Here is a 25,916-nt window from a genome sequence, read left to right as displayed (position 1 = left end):
AAGCAGTAGTGCATACATAAGACTCACCGATTAACGTGATCACAGCAACATAGAAAAATACATAATTTCGGCTGCGACAATTGCAACTCATTGCCTCGATTTACTTTGTGAACTCGTCCCTCGAGTAGTTAGTGAGCGATCTGACGACGAATAGTATCAAAATCACTCCTCGAGATTGTCCAACCAATTAGTACCTGATCTCGAGAAATGAGGTGTAGCCGTACGAGTACATGCACGACCAGAGCAAATTTGCCGAAACTTTGCTGCCACAGATTTGGGCGTTTTATTCATTGTTGTCACGTGAAGGTATTTCCGCCGCCGACTACGAACATGCAAACTAAGTTTGGTCTACATTCAAGTGCAAATTTTCTGTGACTAACACGATCTGTATCTGCGTACAATTCAGCATTTGCTTATTGAGCGAACAATTCGTTGTAGAATATCCATGACTAGTCACATATACGCTCGTGTCCGGGGACAATCCAGCTGACCCTAATAGTTGCATTATGTATCTAGATGAAAATATATTGCAAGGATGGACTATCATGCAGCTACTTCCGGTCGGTCGATTTCAATGGATCGATACTGCACAAATTAATCTCCAAAAAGGCGTACATCAGCGACACTTGCAGAATATTTAGATGGCAATGTCTAATCTACTTTGTATCGGCTGGCCACATCGGCAATGGTGAGCGCGCATTTGTAGGTGCGTGACTTACCTTGTCGATAGAACATAGAACCAACCTGCGAAATTTTTCTTGGCACAGGTAAATAAATTTTCCACAGCGCTTGTTTCGCTAACCATGCTAAGGCAATCCCCCATAAGTCACCTTCGGAGCACTGGCTGACTGTTCCATGGCGGCTTCACCTCTCCAATACCCAGGCGGACTGTAGTATATTTTGAATAATGTGCGGCCTTTGTGTCCAATTTGTAAACTGGTTTACTTTTGTATGCCTCCAAGTGGCCTCGGTCCACCACTAAAGGTGGATCCTCCAATGCAATATTGGCTTTCATAAATCCTTTGACAACCCATCGTGCGATTCATTCTCCCAAAGTAGGGTCCGTCGCATTCAGGTCAACTGAGATCTACATCGGCGCGCTGACGTGCACGGATATGATCAGATGCTTTGCTAAAACGATCATGTTGGTAACATGCAACATCAACGTGATTGATAGGTGTTTCTCTGGACTTTTGCATGGTTTTGACAATCGAGTCGTAGATGCAGGCGCGTGCCAGTCCCACAGTAATTCTAGCCAGGATATTTTCGCCCAGATATTTACTCCTCGGCGTTCCTGGTAATGTTGATAATGTAATCGGAATTTCGCCTCAGCCAGTGATTTTTCTTTTAAAACCATGGTTAACCGCAACTTCTTGGCTCCAAACCGAACACAAGTTCTTGTAACCGCTGCTCGTCCATTAGCTGTCTGAACTCGAGTTCAACTTCTGGTACGACGTCTCACGCAATATGAAGACATGATTGTATTATAACGACATACAATTATTCAATGACATTTCGCAGATGCGTTTGAAGGTAAAAGGAGCGGCAAAGACTTTTCCGCACAAGCAACACCTAAACAGGCGAACAATGGTGACAAAACCGTGTTTCCAAGCTCAGTTCATGCGCTAATTATTGGCCTCGCCTGGTCAGGAAAAACACAACTGTTGTTGAATATGGTTGTACGATGGCTAACCTAAGACTTGTTGTCCGTGATTGCGCCATTGGCTTATGGCCGATGATCAGCCGTGTTATAATGTGCTTAAAGATGTTCAAAAAGAGTTGGGTAACAAAGGTTATTAACAAGTGGTAACAATTCTTACGTCTATTTCTTTTCCACCATTGACGACACCCTATCATTGGCCATTTGGATGACAACAAAAACAACCTGGTGGTGTACCACGATGTGTGGCTCGAGAATCAAGTCAATCCTGCACAAATATTTTTACGAGGCCAGCACAAAAACACGGACGTAATTCATTTGACCCAACGATACTCCCATGTGCCCAAAGTGATCCGTGACACCTGTAACATTTTGATGATATGTCGTGTCATTGGAGCGTATGGCCTTGGAAACATCTATTGGATTTGGTGTGCCGCCGACCATTCAGACCTTAAATTACAAAGGCCACCAGTGCAGCCGTATAACATGTGGCACCACTAACTGGAAGAGAACCAACTCTGGGTCACTTGGTAAAATAGCCAAACGCATCAAGGATATCAAAAAGACGATCAACTACAGAGACTATCGCGATATTGCCAAGGGATATTAAGCAAGTCAAAGAAGACGCTAAAGAATTTGGAGAGGCCAGGGTTATACCCATGCGTGAGGCTCGGGCTATACCCATGCGCGAGGATGTGAGAGAGGCACTTACCAAATTACAAGATGTACCACCCGACTACAAGTCAGAGCTGTCAACACCACCATCATTTTTGTAATGAACTAGCTCGCAGATGTTGTTTGAAAATCATATGCGTGTTGCTCTTTGCAGACTCCCGACTGGAAAGAGTACATAATAAAATACTAACAATGACACATTGTAAAAGAATTCATAGAGAATGTCCTAAAATGGTATTCAGGGAGATTACTGGAAAGAAATAAGTTACTGGAGCTCGGTGGGCTGAATTTCTTCAAACGAATAATGCATTCACAGGAGGAAAACATGAATAAGGTGAAGAGATATATAGAGAACGTGTACAAATGCGAGCACAACTATCATTATCACAACTATATTTGCCACGACAAAGTTCTGGGGCTCGTACTGCTCCTCGACCAATTTCTGCACATAGAAAAGAAGAACTTGAACAGGAGCATGCATCTGCACCTACACCTGCATAAAAGCATTTTAACATGTGGTTAATGAAACAAAATATCCCTCAATTTCGCTCACTGGACGTGGCTGATCAAACAAGTACATAAATGGCGTCAACAAGAACTGTCTAAACTCCATGGCCAGCAGGATGTATAACCCCAAACGGAAAACGGTCTAGCTCAATATCAAACAGCCGAATTACCTATGAAAATTCCTCTGAGATGGACGAAAAAGTGGTTAAAACCACTAACCTATCAACAACTTATCGCACCTGCAACTCCACCCACATCTGTAACTTAAGTTTCCAAACTAGTATATCCACAAGCAAATAAATGACAGGGCCTTGCTGTGCTTGCACCCCGTGGACGGTGTGACCCTAACAACCATGGGTCAATTGTAAATACTTATGGGATCAGTTTGTGCGTGCAACAATCCCCTAAGTCATTAATGAGGCTACGTCTAATGGATAGAGTCAAATATCGCGCGTTGATGCATTAACTTGTTGAAGATAATCATGATGTATACGACGAACGAGGTTCATTAACCGATGGGTTCTGAAATGATCGAAACGGTGTGTGTTGAGACGTTTCACGTCTTGCGTAATCAATGTTGCAATGCAACAGATGACTGTAAATGCAGTCCAAAGCGTTACCTCATACACTAAACCATAATTCACTGTGAGTTTGTCTGTACCTGTGACTGCTGGGGACACACGCACACTTGAGATCGCACTAGCTTCGGTTCGAGTATATTACAGTTAGCTCGATATTCGATCCCAACCCTTTGGAGACCTGCCTGCGAACAATTCATTTTTGTTTTTAAAAGACAGTTGCCTGAACTGGCATACTATCAATGAAGAATTCGATGAAGCATTTCGGTGGTGACTGGAAAAACTCTAAGATTTCCATGCGAGCTAGTCCACACTCATTACTGTTATTGCCATCAAATCTCAATTGTATGTGGTGGTTACTGCATAGTCATCCATAAGGACAGTGTTTGGTTGGCCTGGCCACATCCTAGAGGATAAACGATTTTTTGCGCGAGGGATATCATATCGCATCTGACATTGTAAGAATTAGTTCAACAACGAGGGTGCATTTAACTTGTGACGCTGACAGTGGCAGTTCCGAAAGCAAGTCCGATACGGCAGATTTAGTTACATTATGTTTGGGGTTTCACCCTCCATGGAACCAGGTGACTTGATATCGATTACGCCCACATCACCTGTATATGTCATGAGAAAATACTCGGCTGACACATATTCATGTTGCCCTGATTGGTCAAGACGAGCACGTGTTGGATATGAGAGGTAAAACGTCGACGATACAACTGTACATTAGAGATCGTCCTGACAATTAATAACAATGACGGTCGTGCGTGGGCATGTGATCCCAATTAGAATAGTCAACGCGAGACAACCCGTGAATACGACCTATTACGGAACTGGGCTCGGCGATGCTGTTCGTGGATTATTTGCGAGTGCAATAAAAGCCCACACAGCCTACCATTGCGCGTTGTCATGAGAGTTGAGAATATTATTTAAAGTGACGATGTGGATGTATTGAAACAACTGGGTCTCTAGCAGTTCAGATGCTTCGAGATCGAATAAGGCAATTAGTAACACGAGCACCAAAGACGGCTCCAGTTACATCATCATCGAACGAATCAATTCCGCTTGAAGTATTAATGAAGTAATAAGGAAAATCAATAATGTATAAACCAGTTCAAAGTAGTGTTTGATAAAGCATTTGACGTGACAGCGCCTGTGTTATCGGATCAAAGCAAGAGATTTTCAGTATTACCCCTATCCAACCAGGGATACCAATCAAATGAAAACAGAATTGCAAGTACAAGACACCTGTGTTTTCCTTCTATGTGAAGCATTTTTGGAATTTGATTTAAAACTCATACTTGAGAACAATTCTAATTACAATGCTTATAGCTCAGTGGGATTTGGTAACAATGTAATTATAGAGTTGTTTAACAGTGCACGTTATTACATCGATGGAAACGAAATCGAATCCATTCTGGACAAAGCTGATGTCGGGGACAATTCTTGGACTAGCCCGATAGGGCACCGATTACACGAGAACCGATTGTCCAATCAAGATTTTTGTCAATGATGTAAGTGATCAAGCCAATGTGGTGCTACCGTCTCTTTAGCGAGAGGTTCTAACCCAAACTGGTTTTGCAGAGCGCCAATCACAACTCATTGGTGATTCGCTGAGGTTTTAGTGCGCAATTTCTCTCAGTCACATCTTTGGGTTTTGTAGATATGTTCACAAGGTGGTGTTTGGAGCTAAACGAACGGTGTGTTTCGATAGCAAAGCTTCACCGATGCAATTTATCGCTACTGCTGGCAAACTTGTATTAGACACATTAACACTGTGGATGCCTGTGTTATCCCCTTCAGTGAGTACAGATCTACGGTTGTTATCATTTCTGCAATCCGGAACCACGTCACTGTTGACATTTCTCGCACATACTACAGACGCACACACACCAACTGCTATCGGGGGACAGTTTACCTGGCAAATAATTACCCAGCATGGACTAACTGCACTAAAACTCGTGTTTGTGGCGTTTCAACTTACAGCACGAGATAATGACTAGACACAGAGTACAATAATATTTGACAACTTATACGAGACTGAAGTACCTTTATTCTGTTAAATGGACATCGGGAATCTTCGGAAGAAATTCGGCTAAACTATGCAAAAGCCACTCTTCATATTGCACGTGCATATCACAATATGTGGTCGTACATGGACATACATGAGAACGATGACACGGGTCTGCAGATTTCCATATAAGACTTTCAAAGGTTGTACCTAATTTGTTCTTAATTTTCACTGGGACATCTGGAATTGTTCAAGCAGTCAATCTTTGACATGCATTTTCAAGCACATGTCAGTATAGTGGGTGTTTGTTATATCTGCTATGCTATGATACTTTCCGACAAGATGCTGCTGGAGAGTGCTGAGGGCCAAATTAGAGTGATCGATGCACCTGTGGAAAATTCTTTATTGAACGTGTTACGTATATGAATAATAATGTCTATCACGAAGTGAAGTTTGATCTTACTTAAAGTCAGCTTGAAAAATGAAACACGCAAACAAATACAATAGTGGGGTCAGAGTGAAATTGTTTGCAGCAAACTGGAAATGTCGTCGAGTGGCTGACCCAAACACAGTTCACACAGATTAGTGCAGCCTGACACAAAATACCTTAGTAACTTTTTTATTTATCCGAGTCAGAGGTGGCACAAATGCAAAGAAATGTGGACTATTTCCATTTCTTGCAGCGATTCCAAAATTTCAAGGCTGCAGCGTTATGAGCTGTCGGAACTGCATCAGGAATTACACATAAAACGGAAGAAGCTTTCTATTGCCAGTCCCGAGTCGTCGACTACCCTCGGGCAATGGTCTTTGATTACAAAATCGCAGAAAATCGCGGCGTTGACCAATCTTGATTTTCCTGCGATGGCAAATTCCGTTAAACATTTTCGCTTTTTTATGCGAGATGAACTTGCATCAATAGTGCCATGCAAACGTGAAACCAGCATCGTCAATCTGGATTGATCAACAGGCCCTGGTACTCACTGGGTTGGATGTGCGGTAACACCTCAACATAGTTTCTAGTTTGACTCGTATGGACGTGCGCCGCCATTTTAGGTTATTAATTATGTATCCTTTAGACTTGGACGACGGAGTCATCTACCGTTTTTATTATTTGACTATGTCACTACAAACACGGCTGGATGACCCCATACGCGGTCTTTTTGTCGGTGAAGCGCTGTGCGTACTGGAACACTCGTCAATCCCGCAAACACTTATATTGATGTCACATTAAAGTATGTGTGATAGTATTATACAACCATATGTATCAACATTTACGGCCGTTACTCTGTTCGACAACACTGTGCTGATGTAGATATTAGCTGATTTGCAAACATAGCTGTTGACGTTGACCCAGGTAACCTTGTAATTTATGAAGATCACACTGTCAAACTGAAAAAGTCAAAAGTAGACAATCGAGATACTATTATAAGTAGAAAGGCGACTTTGTGGTAAAGATCCTGGTTCAGCTCAGTGACAACGGTGGAATCAGACACAGCGGCGTGACGGTTGCATTTATCCCAAACTATGTTGATACAGTCAATTTTGCAACAAGACAATACGTGCAAGAAGAACTTTCTCACGCGCCGGTAAGTTGGAGCGTTCTTCCAGTTTAAATTTATTACACAGTGAGTGCATTGTGTGTAAGGTTTCATTTAGGAACAACTGTATTTAGAAAAATGTCAGAAAGGAACCCAGGCTAATGAGGAAAGCAGTTTCAGACACTTTCTACAGGGGTGATTGATAGTCTTTGTTTCACTCAATTTCTACAGCTCTCTGTGCATTTTCTAATGTTTCTCTGGCAGTTTATACAGCATAATACAATACAAATAATAAACTTCAAAGCTGAATAAGACGTCAGAATATATATAAGTGAAACTGTATTCTAAATCAAAATATTCGCACCTGCTAATATAAAACTGAGGAAATACACTAAGTCCTATTTGTTTCATCTTTTGATAATTTGATAAGTTCAAACGGCGCATAGCACAGGTTTTGTGGGGCTAAATCTATGTAAAGTGTAGCTTTAAAGGTTTAGCATGCTGGGGTTTGCAAAGAAAGGCAAATAGATTTATTTTGTTCGAGTATATAGCAAAGATATGTATAAGGTATGGAAGAACCAAAATGATTGAATTAATTTTACCTGATCTTGGAATCTTGGAAATATTGACAAAGATTTGACCTCCCACGATGCCGAAACCAGAGTCACGGATATAGTTAGGTCTATATGAGAGCGATGGAGGTTCGTACAGGGAGTGGAATTCAAACATAATATAGTTGAAATCTTTTTGATTAATCCAGAATGTGTCCTTAAGGTCTGTGGTTCCGTCCATGGCAAAGGAAAATTTGGTTGAGTTGTCCGTACGTCTGATATGAGACAAGGTAACTGTGCTGAGACCAATATCCGGCATTCCCTTGTCCTTTGCCACTGTAATCATTATTATTGTTATTATTATTATTATTATTATTATTATTGCTATTCTTGCAGTTAGTAATGGTAGTTCTAGTGCTTCGTTAATATTAGTCGTCACTTATTAATTAACGACGTTCTTCGTGTTGACGTGGTGATGAATGATGGTACTACGAGTGGAAGAGAATAGTTTTTCTTTTGCGTTTTTGTTCTTTGACAAGTGACCTAAATGGAATCTAGTGATCGCCCCTCCCTTCCCAAGTCTAAAACAGTTCCCGGAAATTGTTATGTGATCTTCAAAATCGTGCAAAATGGTACTTTCTTATATGCCAATGACAGTCGAGAAAGTCGGATCTGGTTTTCAATTCTAGTCCCCAAGTAACTATTGATACTTAATGCACGTACCACATTCTGCATATGTGACCTAAGATTTCGGAATGCAGCTCCCTGACAAAATGTCTGCTGTCTGAAACAGTCGATTATCTATACAGTAATATATCTGTTACATAATTATAGAACTTCCCCAAACATTACAACGCTTTTCATCTCGTGTCTTAACTGTTGCTAATCATAAAGACCGAGCGGATCCTTTTATTGGTCGAATTCTTTGCGCAACATGTTGGCAAGTGGATTTGAGAAATATAACTTCGTTCATGTCCTCGGTCAATCCGCTTATAGTTTAGTGTGAATTTGGACGTAGTCGTTTGCCTCAATTAGCAAGTCTCAAATTGTCTTTAAGCATGTGTACAGTGATGATGTCCATTGCATGACGGAGTATCAAGGTCGATGATGAAAACGAAAGGGCGCTTTTCTCACCCATTCGACAGAGAAATCTACCTGTTCTGCTAACCTTACTTCTCCTATCTCAGTTTGGTTATATCAGACCTGTCGTCTCAGTCATGGTGTTCATGCTCAATGAAATATTTTTAAAAAGAAATCATTGATGTCTCTAGTGTGCCTGACGGAGTTGTTATAAAATTCAACAACAGCAACAACATATATATGCTTAAGGTCTCTCCATTTTGATAACCTGTCGAGCTATTTGATAGAGCTCCAGACACAAAGGCAACAGACATCACTGGCCACAAATAACAAAATTCTAATAATGCGATTGCATATGAAAACTCATGCACTTATCAGCCAGAGTGGTTCGTTCATAAGTCCACATGATATTACACAAAATGATTTCCTGTAGCCTTCATTGCACTAATAATAGCAACACCTACCATATGTCCAAGAAATTCATGAATTTGAAATTTCCTGACACTACACGACACACATTGTTAGAACTGTACCCAGTAGGCATAATGTACAGCAGTGTATCGTATAGATGCCTATCTTAGAACCTTCTAACTATATTATAACTGACTAAAGCTTAAACTTAATCGGATTAAAGATATTAATTATTTATTGTCAATTTCATATGACATCCATAGATTAAATGTGAAAATACAGTAATCATATCAAAAGGATTATATGTTGCTATTTGCTGATGCGTAGAACTTGTGTACTTAGGGTCGACAGTTCATATCATTGCCCTCATTAATATATTCGCATTAATACTCAGTATATACAAAAACACTTGGCTCGAGACTCTCATTGCTCACAAAACATCTCGGGGAGACAAATAATATAACCCCTTGACTGGATTTCCTTGTCTCGGTCCATACTTCAGCATATATTCTATTAGACTCTCTCATTCAGTGACACCAAAAGGGGATTTACGAAAAAGCCTGTTTCTTACGATTTTACACCTACTCCATCACATTCGGAGTCGCCCAAACCGCAACTACTTGCCCGTTAGTGTTATCCTTGGTCTAGCTTTTTAAAAGAAAAACCACCTGCCTCCCGAAAATATGGCGCTTTTGACTTGCGGATTCTCTAATATTCACGTATCTAATGTTTTCCTTCACTTTAGTGCACTATATGACATGGTGTAAGCTTACAGTTCCAACAGCTACGTTTTAATATGATGTCTTAGGGAATCGATAAAATGTATATTTCCATCCTTTATATATCGTTAGTTTATTGATGTAACTATCACCTGTTTCGTATCAATCTATCGTCCCATCTATAAGCAGGGTCACTTTGGCAACTAGCTTCATGCCTCCTCGTGTGTTTAGGTCGTTATTATCTTAAGATATAACATGCTTAGTCTCACTAATGCATCTTCAAAATAAACAAGCCGTCTAGCCATTTACCATCTAAATAGCCTCTTATGTCAAGGATCCACATATAAACACAAGGCCATCTATGAAATCTTTAAAAAATATATCAGACAGGCATTCGTGCGTATTATTCCCACTCTATTTCAGTAACCATTGTAAATAATCCCTGGACCTACTTACCAATCATATAAATCAATACATACATATATACAGACACTTCAGCTGCTTTCTAAATTTAAAACCTGTTCCTAACATTCTGTATGATTAACTGAAGAGCTTATCTAAAGTTTCACAATCTGTTGCATAGCTCGAGGGATGACGGGATTATTCATCTAGGGCTTTCCCTTGGGTAATGTAGCGATTCATTGTAACGTTATTGACAGATCTTTTTCAGATCAGTATTTAAAAGCGTTCTCTATCTTCTCTGAGAATGTGGCGACCTAGACCCTTTTATATTATCCGTGTCATAAGTTTGGTCACACTTTTGCTTAACGTCCATTGCCTTCATTGCCAGCTTGTGCCTCATTTCCTATTTCCTTATTCCTAAATATATCCTCCTCCCAGCTGGTGCAAAATTAAATTGAATCTGTTTTGTCTTATTCAATTAAATTTTGCTTCCTTTTCTCTAATTTGTTTTCCTTACGCTTTCACAAACTATCTTTCTCCGTTCGGATTCCCCTCCATCACGATCTGCCGGTCTTTCTCATCCAAAACGTGTTTATTATAACCCTAACTCTAAGCTGATATGACTTATCCTTCTATCTAAATCAAGGATCCAGTTTCTAAATACGACTTTGTTTTTTCTAATTACCATTCCTGTTTCAAGTGTAAATAAATAAATAAATAAATAATATATATATATATATATATATATATATATATATATATATATATATATATATATATATATATATATATATATATATATAAAGAGATAGAATGAGGGGAGAGAGAGAAAGAAAGAGTAACAGATAGAGAGCTGACTTGTTAAACAAGCATCTTGTCCAGTCCCAGAGAATCCAGTGTCACATGCACATGAATCATACGCCTCAGAACCTAAGCACTTCCCGGGATAACATGGCACCAAATGTGAACATTTTACTGAAATCAGAAACTTCATTACATTATTTTTTAAAGTATCTATGCAGGTGAATAATCAAGACGTCGTTCACTAATACCGCTCGAAATTTCAATTTAACGAACAAGAAAAAGTTTCAAAATTTAAAAAAGAATGTTAAGAATCTTGTGATTCAGATAACGAATGCTTTTATGAAACTGTGCTGCAAGAGAGACAAAATAAAGACAGGCTTAATTAGACGACTTTGAATATTTATACTGTCAACTTGTATTCAGAATGGTGATTTTGTGAACCAAACATGCGCACATTGGGATAGGGTGAAATAGTCATATTGAATTGGAATTATATGCATCCAAGTCTTATTACATAAGACGCATATGCATATGGAAACAAAAAGGGACCCAAGAATACGTAATAAGAATGGCCACTCTTTTCATTGGTAACGGATTGGATCATTTTATATGGACGAGTGAGGTTACAAAGTATATACTTTACGAACTGGAAAACTGTCATAGGATTAAAATGAAATGACATAATTTAGAGAGTTCATCCAATAAACATGCTCACATCCATCACACAATGATTTACACAGAACCAAAGGTTTCGCAAACCATTCTTTCAACTTACGTGTTGCACAGGCCGTGTACTCTCCTGAATATGGGTAATTGCATCTACATCTACCTGGCTCAATACATGTTCCACGATTCCCACATGACGGGTTACAAATTGCTGTAAAGATCCAAATTTGGATCATTATTTCTTTTTCAAAATTAATGCATTGATGTCTCCTCTTTCGTTCAAACACGACCCATAATTCTTTCTTCCGCTTAATGCAGTGCATACATTTCTTCAAAGGTACTGTAGTTTGAAAATGTAAATAGCAGTCTTACGATCTGGTCCGTACTCCGAGAACAGAATTATTGACAAGTGTTTGAGAGGCTATGAAGAGGGGAACTGAGGAGACTCTGTATATTATGAAGATTTACAGTATCGCTTTTTTATCTTCCCCATCAACACAGACAACTTCTGTAAGAATGACTGCACGATCTAGAACCGAATGTAGCCCTCTAAACCCACTTGAAGATGTGGATATGCTTTTAAGAATATAACCTTCTACAACATTTACTACAATTCCAATTGCAAAGTCAGAAATATCTTATCCATTATCTTATACCCAATATTTTTCATAGACATTTGCCTCTCTTAAAGAAATGAGTTGTTTAAAACTATTTCTTATACCCAATTTTGTCACAGACATTTGCCTCTCTTTAAGAAATGAGTTGTAAAAAACTATTTCTTATATCCATTTTTTTCATAGGTATTTGCCTCTCTTAAAGAAATGAGTTGTTTAGAAATATTTCTTATACCCAATTTTTTCATAGACATTTGCCTCTCTTAAAGAAATGAGTTATTTAAAACTATTTCTTCTACCCAATTTTTTCATAGATATTTGCCTCTCTTAAAGAAATGAGTTGTTTAAAAATGTTTCTTATACACAATTTTTTCATCGACATTTGCCTCTCTTAAAGAAATGAGTTGTTTAGAAATATTTCTTATACCCAAATTTTTCATAGACATTTGCCTCTCTTAAAGAAATGAGTTATTTAAAACTATTTCTTCTACCCAATTTTTTCATAGATATTTGCCTCTCTTAAAGAAATGAGTTGCTTAAAAATATTTCTTATACACAATTTTTTCATAGACATTTGCCTCTCTTAAAGAAATGAGTTATTTAAAACTATTTCTTATACCCAAATTTTTCATAGATATTTGCCTCTCTTAAAGAAATGAGTTGTTTAAATAAAACTATTTTCCTAGATTTCACAATTGCTACAAACTACAAATTTAATGATCCAAAGAAACAATGCTTAATCTGGAAAGATAGCATAAATTGTTTTTTTTCTTGTCGCAAACATTTGTTACACTTTGTTATTACAATCGACCAAAATCCTTTGCTAGAGGGGATATTTACATAATTCGAAATGGTCCACCGCTTAAAAAAGGTAAATATTTCAATAATGCAAAGAAAAAGATGTCATAAATGATTAACGATTTTCAATAATTTAAACGTCGGCAGAATAAAACGACTATGCAAGGAAACATCACTCACTGGTGATTGAACAATGTTAACACTATTTAGACTGATTAAAACTTCCGTCTAACTTCAATAAGTATGAGACGTTGTCGGTCCTGTTACATTTCATAGTTCAGACTTTATATTTCAAAACAATATTGAGGTAGTAGAACATAAATGAATTATAAATCTCATTGCCAGGTTATACTTACGAACACTACATGGGGAGCTACCATCCACCCACCCTGGACAACAATAGTTATCTATTATAGTTCTAGCATGCTGACGAGTGGAATGGTGAGCGCACCTTGAAAGAGAATGAAAACAGTCATAAGAAGTATGTATATTGTTAGAATGCTTATCATTTTTTTCCACACCTAATGATAAAATTCTAAATTTGTACCAGTAGGGAAGAAAGTTGACATAAATTTGAAAACTTTCGTCACGAATTCACGGTTTAGAATCCTAATACCTTCAGGCGAATTCACTGTTTGGAGTCACAGTACCTGTAGACATAATTGTAAGAAATGACATGGTGTCATATATATGAAAACAAAATAAATAGCGATTTAATTTTATAGCGTATTATCCTTTCCAGGAACCCTTAATCACAATTTGGAGCTCATAATACATCGATGTAAAACTCGAGAAACAATACTTTTTAGCGACATCAAGGAATTAACACTAAGTACGTACCAATGCTTGTAATAAATCTTTTATATATAATCGGTCATCAATTCATGTGATATTTTTTGGAAAGGTTAGATGAAAATTTCATTATAAAATATATAAATAGATCACTCACATTTGCTGACACTCATGTCAAAGCTAAACATAATAGCAGTTGGCACATTAAATTTTGCTACAGAATCTTAACAGATGCGAATACAAATCAACATGACACCATGAAAACATACAGATTTCACTGCGATGGTCAATTTTATCCTCGACAGACACTGACATAAATGTATGCATGATAATTAATCATACGTGAACATAGTAGTCGCTGCCAAATAAGAGGTAAAGATATTAATTGCAATTAAGAAAAATCTATACTATATCGGAGAAGTGTTTTCAAATAATCATAAACATGTAGTACAACAAAAACAATTCTTGGAAACTAAAGGTCCAAGTATGATATCCTTAAAAGATATGTACAAACTTGATTATATAAATTCTATGCCACCCAAATGTCCAAGACTGCATTCGGTAGCATATCTTCTGTTTCACAGAATGGAAGTCGAAGCTTTCAATAAGATGTGTTCTACTTGCAAAGATTTCTGTCTAGTACAAGTTCACCTTCAAGAGTTATGTATGAGACTCATCTCTGTGGTTGTTCCATATGAAGGATGACATTCTCAAAATAATGAGTTTGAGGTTCCAAAGTTTGTGTGTGGAGATTTCATGGAACATTTCTGCCAAGTACATAAAACACGATGTCACTGTAAGTAATCTTCGAAACCGAAACGAGCTCATGCACGGCAGGTTTGGATTCCTTATCTGCATTTTTGTTATCGTTCGCACTGATTTGTCTATGCAGCCAACAGTAGAAAATGCTATTCAAGACTGAGCTAATCCTGCTTATGAAAGATTAAACAGGTGGACTCACTTAAGGTTTTGAACATTTTTCAAGCTGAAAAGAGAATCTGAAATAGTGACGCTTAGATGTCGTTGAAAATTTGAATATGGCGTAGTTATGTGGTGAAAGAATAGAAACTTGATCAGGTAACCGGCTCGAGATGGTTCCATTGAGTATTTCAGTGGCATCTACAACCTTGTCTCCAGCTCTGTCGATTTAAATGGACATAATCATGATCTGGGGTTCTTATTTCATTGAATTTACTTGAAAAACCAAATGACTGTTTAAAAACTTTTTTTGATAACTAAGTTAGTGTTTTGGGAACAAAGGATTTTGGAATATTGGTGCGATTGTTTCTGATTCTACAGATGGACGATTTTGTGTAACCAAAGGTGCGATAAACTTTGGTTCTGTGTATACAGTGTTTAATATTTGGTCCTAAAGACTACACCATATGCGGGATTAGATAAATTGGAACATAGTTTGGTAACATTCTGAAGAACCAGTCTTGTTCTTCTGAGATAAAGATACATTTCATCTGCCTCTATAAAAAGCCTTTCTTACGGGAAGTTATACACGCTCACAAAGTGAAAGTCCTGATTGTGTATTGGATCAAGCATATACAGACAACATTTCGCACACAATCGAACCATAGTCAAGTTTATTTATGATTAAAATCATGTCTAACCAGTGCAAGACGATCCGTTAGTTCCTTAATATGTGTGCTGATACAACTCGTATTAAACAAAGATTTTTAACATTTGTCTCTAATGCATCTAAATGAACATGAAAATGAGCCATAGCAGCTGAACACTAATAATGTGGTGTCTAATATAAAAGAGAATAGCCAAGACAGAGTTTCTGGTGATCCTGATCTATGTAACCAGCAGAAGAAAAAAAAATCAGATTTAACAATTCGAATCCGTTTACTTCTGACCGTTTCTAAACTCTTTCGAAGTACCTTTATAGCGTACGTCCAATGACAAGCCTATTTATGGATCTGTAGCAGATCCAAGTTTCCTCTACGTAAATGACCAGTCAATTCCTGGATTAAGGTACATTTAATTGTTATGTTAAACATCGTGATTTACAATACGCTACGCTGAGCTACATCTATATAAATCGATATGCACAGTTTCTTTTACCACTATAGCCATTAATTTGCCTTTCTTTTTGCGGGCCGGATCGAGCCCATTTTTTACTTGCAGCACCAGGTCTCTTACTTGTCTCACAGTTACATATTTTATTTTAATGTAATGCCTAACTAGTGATTTTGGGGTGGTTGTTGATATATGTCCGGTAGGTGTGAAGTCTGTAAACTTGGGTTTTAAACGTTTCAGCACTCGGCAACAGCCATCCCATTATCCTGTTTCACGCTTTGGATATCATTCTCGAGTTTACGTATGTGGAAGTCCTTCGATTACGAGAAATTGACATTTTGCGGAGAATTTCTCCTGACATAAGGATTCATCATTGCCTTCGTCTCGACACCTACGAGAGATTATTTTTTTCCAGTCGTCTTTGTGGTAGTCATGCTTAAGACAGTTAAAGCATCTCAGCTGATTGTGGATGAATGAGTAAACTGAGATGTTTGAGAAATATAGCCCTGATAAATGCAGGTAAATATGTGCAGTTGGACGTCAATATGTAAGTTTTGGTGGGAATGAACTTGCGTTACGGCTAGTGCTGATTCGTTTATCTCTGGAGACATTCTAAGCTCTGAAATTGTAAAGTTATCTCGCTGCAGCCACCAACACATATCAAGACTAAGAGATTTTGTTTAGAGATAATTTGTTGGGTATATCCACACAAAGCTTGGCCAAAAGCAGGATATCAGAATGAAATTACTAACTACATGTATGTTTTCTTTAAAGATGTATTGTTTTAAATATACAATTTAGTTCTCTGGTCAAGCTCTGGAATCGTATTGCTATCATGAACGCTGATAGCTCCATTAGTCTCCTTCCTATTAATTGTCTCAACGATGTGAACTTATGGGAATTATCTCTGTTTTGGAAATAAAATCCTCTTCCGAGATGCTGGTCGAATTATCCTGGATCCGCGTTTAACTATGTTGTCGACTATTAACACTTTGGTGTGTGTTCACGTAACTGAAGAATGTTATGTCGCACGCATCCATCATTTGAGCCCGACAAGAAGACCGAAGTAACACTCATTTATGGAGTTTCTCTTAATATGGCAACACATGTCATATACGTTAGCAAAGATGAGCGATTTTCGATTGACACTTGTCCTTTTGAAATTCCAAGCATAAAAATACAATAATTTTCTCAGAATAGTGACCTTTCACACTCTGAAGACCAGTGCGACACAGTCTATTTAACATAGCACCTAAGCTTGGAGTGACTAGACGCAGTCTATTTTACATAGCCACCTAAGCTTGGAGTGACTAGACGCAGTCTATTTAACATAGCCACCTAAGCTTTGAGTGACTAGACGCAGTCTATTTAACATAGCCACCTAAGCTTGGAGTGACGAGACGCAGTCTATTTGACATAGCCACCTAAGCTTGGAGTGACGAGACGCAGTCTATTTAACATAGCCACCTAAGCTTGGAGTGACGAGACGCAGTCTATTTAACATAGCCACCTAAGCTTGGAGTGACGAGCCTCAGTCTATTTAACATAGCCACCTAAGCTTGGAATGACAAGCCGCAGTCTATTTAACATAGCCACCTAAGCTTGGAGTGACTAGACGCTTCATCAATCAGGCACTTCTAAGCAATTCTTCAGCAGAAGTTAGTGACGAACTAGTATGATGCATCGGAATGGCAACTATCAGGGCTATCGCAGTCAAGGGTTAGGGTTAGGGTTTGGGTTGCCTCAAAACGTAGCCTATTATGACATACAGAAGGGTGCATATGGCCTAAGTGGTGCGGGGATGGGAGGCAATTTTAGCAGTCGAGAGTGCATAAATATTTAAAACTATACATATATTGTGAAAGTATTAACAAAGTTCTAAAGTATATATATATATATATATATATATATATATATATATATATATATATATATATATATACAATAAATAAGCTTTCAGTTTAATTCATCAAGGGTAATTGAAACAAAAGTATCGCAAGTGATATTCAAACGTCGCTAAATAACTTTTTACTCTTATCCAAAACATTGAGATTAGATTTTTATGTAGCCCTGAATGATCGCCACGATATAAGCAATGAAATCTGGAACATTATTTGTTTCCTAATGTATGACAAAAATACCTTCTCAGTATATTCCGCTTAAGAGAGACTCGACTCCAGATCATTCTAGATCAATCAAACTACTGCATTTGTTGATTTAAAACATATCTACATTAAATTTATTATTCGACATGTTCAATTTCATAATGAAAGCTAAGATTGTTTGTTTACTTACCACCACCAGACCATGGCTGAGCAGTATGTTTCAGTCCAATACTCGATTCGGCGTCTTGTGCAAATATGTCTTAAATAGTACAATATTAAATACTTTACAAATAACATTTCTCAATGAAAACATTCACTATATAAGATAGACTATAAAATATAAATAAGATACAATCTAAACAAATTAAACAATGTTTCATATTTGTATATTATAAAATAGTCAAGAATATATATATATATATATATATATATATATATATATATATATATATATATATATATATATATATATATGTGTGTGTGTGTGTGTGTGTGTGTGTGTGTGTGTGCTATGGCACCAATATAATCACAGCTGTTAGAGAGTTGTAATTGTTTCCAAGCAGGAATCGAACACGTGCACCTTTTATAATAATTATTGGCACTTATTGCCTCGTTCTCGTGTGCCAGATTCGTAGTCTATTTGGTCACGCGCTCATCCCGACAATAAATGGATCCTGATCAGATATAAGGACATGGGGTTCACCAGAGGTCACTCGCTGATCAGGTGGACTTGATTAATCAGATGAATGCACAGAAATACTTGATTTATATTTAGAAATGTAAGGTATATGAGCCAAATCATAGCTAAAAACTGGCACCTATGTACCAAAACGAGACGAAGAATTTATCTTATGATCTCATATTTTATGCCTTGATACATGCGTATATAAAATAAATTTATATAGAATGACAACACTGTTATCAGACAAGTTAAAGTGGTTTTATTCGGACTAAGCAGGAATCAAGCCATTGCCACTAGCAACGATGCACATAGCTTAGATTTCGTGCATCAGCGCTCTCATCCACTCGTCCATACGTTCATCCCCCAACCCCGAAATAAAGTATGGAGCATGGTTGAAGGTAATTACACGAGAACAGGAAAAATGAGTAAAAGGAATAATGTCGAAAAGGGATAATCGAGGCTATGCAGTTAGTGTACCAGTATTCTTGGTACATACTTTAAGCAGTGGCTACAGAATGTTCTATAACATAATAACCCTACGTCACTGTACACATCTTGGAGTAAAACCTTCTGAAGACAACGAACATTCGATAGGTACGCTGCATGGGTTACTTTAAAGTCTTTATTTTGAAGTACATTTGAACCATACAGTAAAGGAAATATGTCTCTAGTTTGATGCATGTTGTAATATAATAGAGAAATCTTTTCCAGTAATTTTCATGGATAAATCAGGAAATAATGGCAAACATTCTAATTTGTATTTAACCTCTATTATAATCTGCAATTAATGTCTTCATTATTTTGTTGAATAGGCTCCTATAACGAAATAGCGAACGAATGATACTGGATTATGCTCTTTCCTAAGCTTACGAATCATTAAGTTGCAATGAAGTAATTCTGTAGTTACTCAAGTCAATAAATACCTACGAAATAGCCAGAGATGGTATTAATTAACTCCTAAAATGATGCCCAATATCTACTTCAAATTATATCTAGAGATTGAAGGGTTTCTACGTTAAAGTCATTCCTTTTGAGCGGACAAGGCTAGCAATTCATGGGTGCATAAATACACATCCTAACTCGACGAAGGCTTGGAATATATATCTTATCAATTCCACGGTCTCTTACAGTCTGTCTTAGAATAAAACCGTCTTCAAAATTCTAAATTGGTTTCGTCGTTTACAGGTGTGACAGAGATAGCACGTGTTATAATATATGGTCTAGTTATGATTCGAATGCTGCACGTGAATACATCCCTTGAAAATTATTTTCCTTTCCAAACTCTTTACTGTAAAAGGTTAGATAAGTTTAGCCTGATATCCTGATCTCCCGCACTGCTCTATTGTGTCTCCACTAAACATTTTCAGGATAGCGGACGTGATGACATTACATAGGAGCTAAAAACACATCGACCATTATTTCCATTTCCAGCATACTCCTAATCGTCATGCTTACTTCATCCACTTAAAATATTTATATAAATTAAAAAGAGATAAACACTAAAATATTTAAATATTATTATTAAGCAAATAAGCAAATACATTTTATTTGATGATTTCACTTACAATTAATGCTGCTCAAATACATGAGCGGATAACTGAGTTAAAGAATTACTTTGTCCAAATTTACCTAATTTGTAAAATATTTCTCCTAAGCTGGAATTGTTGCCAGCTTTCTTGATACATTAAGGATTAAACACTTCTTATGATATCGATTAAATATGAAATTTGAAATTTTACGAAGATTATATTTTTTTTAAAAATGAATAGACAAGATGAAATGAAATTGTTGCAGATGTGGAGTTTCTTGTTATTAGTGATTCTGTACTCCATCTTGATATTTCGTTTCTATATACTAAAATTGATTTATGCAGTAACTGCATGCATACATCTCATAATTTGATACTCGAACATTAACTGCATTGGGGGTACAAACAAGGGAAGTAAATCTCTAGAGGAGGTAACAGCACTTATTCGACATGTCTATTGAACAATTGTGATGTATGTATCACAATCAATATTGACGTTCATGAAATATATTTGACTACCAAATGAAAAAAAATAGAGACTTTAACATTGTTAAGTGATATCTTTCCTTTTTGTTTAGCGTATTTGGTGTAAAGAAAGGATTATTATTATTATTATTATTATTTACCAAACTGTCTACAAAAAATCTATTCCAAGTATTTGATACCAAAATGGCACCAATTTGCAATTATGACTTGGCAGTCCTGTGAGGCCACTTGTGCTAACGCGCTCACCTTTACAGATCATCGGCACATCACCTCAGTCCGCGTTTGTTCGAGTCTCATGCTCAGCGAACATGACTATGTGAGAAACATAATCATCAGACTATGTGAGAAACATAATCATCATCACTGTCATCAGCATTATTATTACTCCTGATCATTATGATGATTTCATCCAGATAGCATCTTTAATTAAATTCAATAGAGATAAACAGAAGAAGAAAAAATGGAATAATAATAATACTCAAATAAATAAATAATAATATATTATGTCACCTAAAATTAAAGATGCATGAATAAATGAGTTGATGATTGGATTACAGAGTGATTGTGTCCAAATTTACCTAATTAGTAAAATATTTCCCGTAAGCTGAAATCCTTTCAGTCTTGTATTAATGATTGTGGATTTCGTACGTTAAGGTACAGGCTATGTATTAATTTTCAAAATTTAGCAAGATTCTATTTTTCTAACAATAAATAGACAAGATAAAATAAATTTGTTGCAGATACAGAATTCGTATTTTTAATAATTATATGCACCACCTTGTTAATACTGACGTGTTTGATGCTTCTGTACAATAATGCTGATTTGTGTAGTAACGGAATGCATACATGACGTAATTTGATACCAGAAAATGATCTGCATTGCAGATGTCATCATGGAATGTAAATACCGACAGAACCTAACAATACCTACTTGAAAAGGGCCATTACACAACGGTCATTAAAGTGTTACAAGTACAACTGGGTTTAACCAGATTTAACAATAACTTCAACTATTATATAGACGACATCCATACTGACGTGTAAATATATATTTGACAAATAAATGAAAAATGAAAATAATTTGGCATTGTTAAGTGAAACCTTTCCTTTATGTTGAGGGCATTGGCTATAAAGGATTACAGCACATAATTTTCACATCACAATTTAAATAATGTATAACTCCAATGACAGAACTAGATTTTGCAGACTAGAACAATTACTTTGGAGGCTATCATTTGCGTTTTCAACTTGGATTAAATTCTGGTAAATATCTACATAAGCACCAGTTGTCAAAACCTATTATTCAGCTTGCTGGGCAATTTATTATTTTATTTCTAGTGAGTGTCTTTAGAGATGTGTAGAAACCTACATAATGATATCTAAATTATGAGGGTTGGGTTGTGTTTGGGATCATCAGGTTAATCCTTACTTCCGATGCGCATTTCATAAAAAAATTGCTAGTTCTGGATATCTATTTTCACGACCCGAAATCCAAAGGTAAATTGTATAGAGATCATATGCTTGTTTGGAGTTTTGATATTATATAATTTCTTAAGTGCACTTTCATAAAAATAATAAAGCCCGTATTCTGAATTTTAATTTCCGTAGTTCACAGGCAAGCCACTGTGACGTTTGCACGCATTGGGGTGTGGTTCTTCCAATATATTTTAATTAAATTATGATGAAAGTTCCACCCTGGCTCGTGAGGTTAGAAAGTTAAATTAGTGACGAGGTAGATTTACAGCTCTGAGCCCCCAGTCAGCAATGCCGACGGCTAAATTATAGAGAACACGAAGATGAAATTCAATCAATAACAATTTAATAAATTCGATAATTTAAAAACGATAACTTTCAATCACCCGACTTTCCCTCGACCAAGTGACAGCCTAATTCATCCCGTGATTTACAGTGTGAGTTCGATTTTCCCCCTGTCCTTGCATCTACTCATCTCTTTCTTTCCCGCTAATTCCTTCCTTCTTTCCGTTCCTCTAACACCTCCTTCGACTCCGTTTCCCTCTCTACTATCTCCTCCTCCAATTTCGCTCCCAGACTTCAACTTCTCCTGACTTCTCTCCTTTCTTCTCCTTTCCTCCGTCTCTCTATCTGAGACTACGGGACCAAACTGTAACTGGTCTGTCCTTCAAAGCTTCCTGTGAAAAACCCACAAGGCGTTAACATCTGCTTTATCGAATCTCACCTCACACTAGATCACCAATTAATCATCAGATAAGGCTATCACGGTTTCTGTCACGCATGCGTACACATCGAAATTCACACACACATCTTGCAGGGTAAACAATGGCGCAATAACACTGTATCAGCGAATTGTCATACAGACATCAATACATTGCGTCACGTCAGTATATACACATATATATTTAATCTCATTGTACTACAATCTGACAGCAATCAGACGCATGTCTGTACATTACACAAATATTCAATAATGGCAAAATCTATAATCACATGAACACATGTGCTAGTCTACTATAAGATACCCATATAGCGATCTACAATATTAACTCTTACGACGGCTAGCAAGCTATATAATTCTTTACAAATATCAACTCATTCCTTCAAAATATGCAAACATATTAACACCACAAAGTAATTCTTCGTACTACGGTTCTAGTAATTATAAAGTATACATACGACCTACAATTAACATGCTGTCTCATTCCGCAAAGACCGAACAACTAGCTCACTGACCTTATTTGAAGCTGTCTGTACTTAGAATTTCCTGTTCTAAGATTTTCCCGCCAATAACGAATGGCTATTCGAAGTTACGCTAACCTCCTCTGGGTAATTTCTCTTAGCGAACTAATTCTTGCCGGAAGACGCGGAGATCATATTCTACCCAAATCAGGGTCTCTCCCCTATCTCGATTCTGATTGGGTGGCCCTGTGACCCTGTCCAATCGTCTTAGCGGTCAGTTCAACCTGTCTGTCTGTCTGCAGGGAAAAGAAGTTAAGACACTCCCACTTCTTCAGGCAACTTCTTTTGATCTGGACAAACATTTCCACAACTAGGTGATAATTAGCTAACTGGCGGCTTCGCAACTCCTAGGTCTGGCTCTCCACTTCTAGCCACGGCAATCTTACGTTGTGGATTAGTGGTAGCCTGCGGCAATGTTTAACATCAAACAATGGCTTGTCAGAATTACTTTGATTATACATGTTTCAAACTGGGGCTACTCTGGGTCGGGGTAAACATGACAGCCACGTTAAAGTAATTTGTGTTAAATTAATATTTTCAGACCAGAGACAAATGAACCTAGGTTTGTATCACTTAAAATGGGTTTGAAACTGGGAACTGTTATGACTGATATTCCCATATTAAATGTTTTATGATATGTTGACAAAATTTGGTGTCCTCTGAAAGCAGAGGAATACAGACTCATATATTTTGTTTTCGTTTTTTATTTTTACATTTTTCATTTTTGTAATGAAGCATGATCTAAATAAAGAATCACTCGATGAACTTCGTTTTCATTATGCTATTGACTGGATCATCTGAGTATATGATATTTATCTGCGCATTATTTTTCCGACTCATGGAGGTACATAGAACTCTTATATCCGGGAAAGTACAATACTCTCTCGTCATTTTGATCTACATGAATTGCCCAACTTTGCCAGAATAAAGTAAAAAACGAATTACAGTCTTCTGATGACTGTTGAACACTGGTTAACAAAGCTGCTTATCACGGAGGGATATAACGAACAAAGACATAAAGACGAGGACAGAGATCAAATAGTTATAGAGAGAAAGTAAAACGGTAGACAACTAGAGCGATCTAAGATTGTACAACATTCAGTTCTTAAATGAAATATGTCACATATATTCCGTGAAGATCTTACTTTATGTATTTACGCATAACATTCTACGTCTGAAACATGTTGTTCTTCATGCAAAGATTTGCTTGAAAGCAATCTAGTTACTGAGGAGAAATTTTCAACATTTTACCCACAGATTTATTGTTTCGTAGACAAAGGTCGATAGATTTACTAGTTACCTGAACGTTCTAAATTCTAATAAAAAACAACGGATGAAGACTAGATTTCTATGTCAGTTATCTAGACATCATGGGCATATACAAGAAATATGACGTTTGAAAAAATTAAGTGGAATAAAACTGTGAAAAATGCGAAAATATTCACTTACGAGCTCTGTGCATCACTATTGGTTACGAAGCTCAAGAAAGAAAGTAGAATCAAGAAAACTGTGATCTTCCAGTCCATGATACTAACGACGTTGTCTCTGCAGATACCTAGTTAGACCTGAATCTTAGTGTGGATCCACGATGGATGTTACTAGTCAATCTTACATAGAGAACGTCACAATGCCTATATTTGGTAACAGCTAATGTTGTCTTTTAAAGACGAAGAGGCAACCAAGGGAAAGTTTTGTACTTTAGGATAATATCAAATAGAATTCATGACACGCTGACATAAAAAATCGGTGTTAAAAGCCAACTGAAGATAGCAAGCATCGACTATGCATCTTGTTGACAATTTTGAAAGTATTTTTGAAAATACGATCTTTCAATGCCCCTTCTTTTTATACTAAACTAATGAAACAGTAAATAACCACCCGATCCCTACATTGTTAAAGCCTTCAAGGCTAAATTTGTTAGCACTGTTAAAGCTCTCAGGCGTTAACAACGTGTAATTTTATACTGTACAGTATAAGTTATATGCCTTTACGGCTTAATATTGTCAACTGCCACTGGAACTGTTCTTACGCATGTGCGTCATTTCTATCAAACATCCGGTCAGTGATAAAACTTTGCTATAGGCCTAGACGAATAAACGGGGACGTTCCAAACGAAATTAAAACTGTCAGATAATTTACATTTGTAAATAGGGTTCTAAATACAAGAACAAAATGGGCTAGTTTTTAACCAAGTAGGATTAAAAGTAATATTCTGTACATCAATGTGCTGAAGACATCATTATCGGAGTCATCGCTTTTGACGCACTTAAGAACTTTTACTTTTCAGAAATGTAAAGCGTCCATAGTGATACATCTCATTTCCTTTGAAAACATTTATTTATTTTTGCAAAGTATGGGTAACAGATAACAATGATATATTTTCTAGTACTCTTAATCGCATGCTTTCAACCTAGCGACCCTTTATTCCGTTTTGTTCTTGTTGTGCATCTCTTGTTTAGACGCACTACACGTCCGTTGCTACCAAAAAAAGTTATATTCCAAGGCAACATCATTAGCACATAGGAAGCACAAGTTTATTGGGAAAATGAAACAAACATAATTT

The 25,916-nt window shown here is 37.0% G+C and overlaps 1 protein-coding gene across 2 annotated transcripts in view; it reads right to left on the bottom strand.

Annotated features, from left to right (window-relative positions):
• LOC149784061 (uncharacterized) overlaps positions 1–25,371 on the bottom strand; it is an 80,540-nt gene extending 55,169 nt beyond the window's left edge. For both annotated transcript variants that reach the window (XM_089932160.1, XM_089932161.1), the window contains exons 1-6: positions 24,803–25,371; positions 18,133–18,201; positions 13,371–13,465; positions 11,712–11,813; positions 10,991–11,107; positions 7,572–7,856 (exon numbers count right to left, since the gene is read on the bottom strand). In XM_089932160.1, coding sequence (XP_089788286.1) covers positions 7,572–7,856; positions 10,991–11,107; positions 11,712–11,813; positions 13,371–13,465; positions 18,133–18,201; positions 24,803–24,879 — 745 coding nt within the window. In that variant the 5' untranslated portion in view covers positions 24,880–25,371. The remainder of the gene's footprint in view (positions 1–7,571; positions 7,857–10,990; positions 11,108–11,711; positions 11,814–13,370; positions 13,466–18,132; positions 18,202–24,802) is intronic.
• Between the last annotated feature and the right edge of the window lie 545 nt (positions 25,372–25,916).

The sequence above is a fragment of the Sinohyriopsis cumingii genome, chromosome 14, assembly GCF_028554795.1.
Source record: "Sinohyriopsis cumingii isolate HCF-2022 chromosome 14, ASM2855479v2, whole genome shotgun sequence".
Classification (NCBI taxonomy): domain Eukaryota; kingdom Metazoa; phylum Mollusca; class Bivalvia; order Unionida; family Unionidae; genus Sinohyriopsis; species Sinohyriopsis cumingii.
The sequence above is the reverse complement of the archived record's forward strand: the minus strand, read 5'-3'. Positions and strand labels throughout refer to the sequence as shown.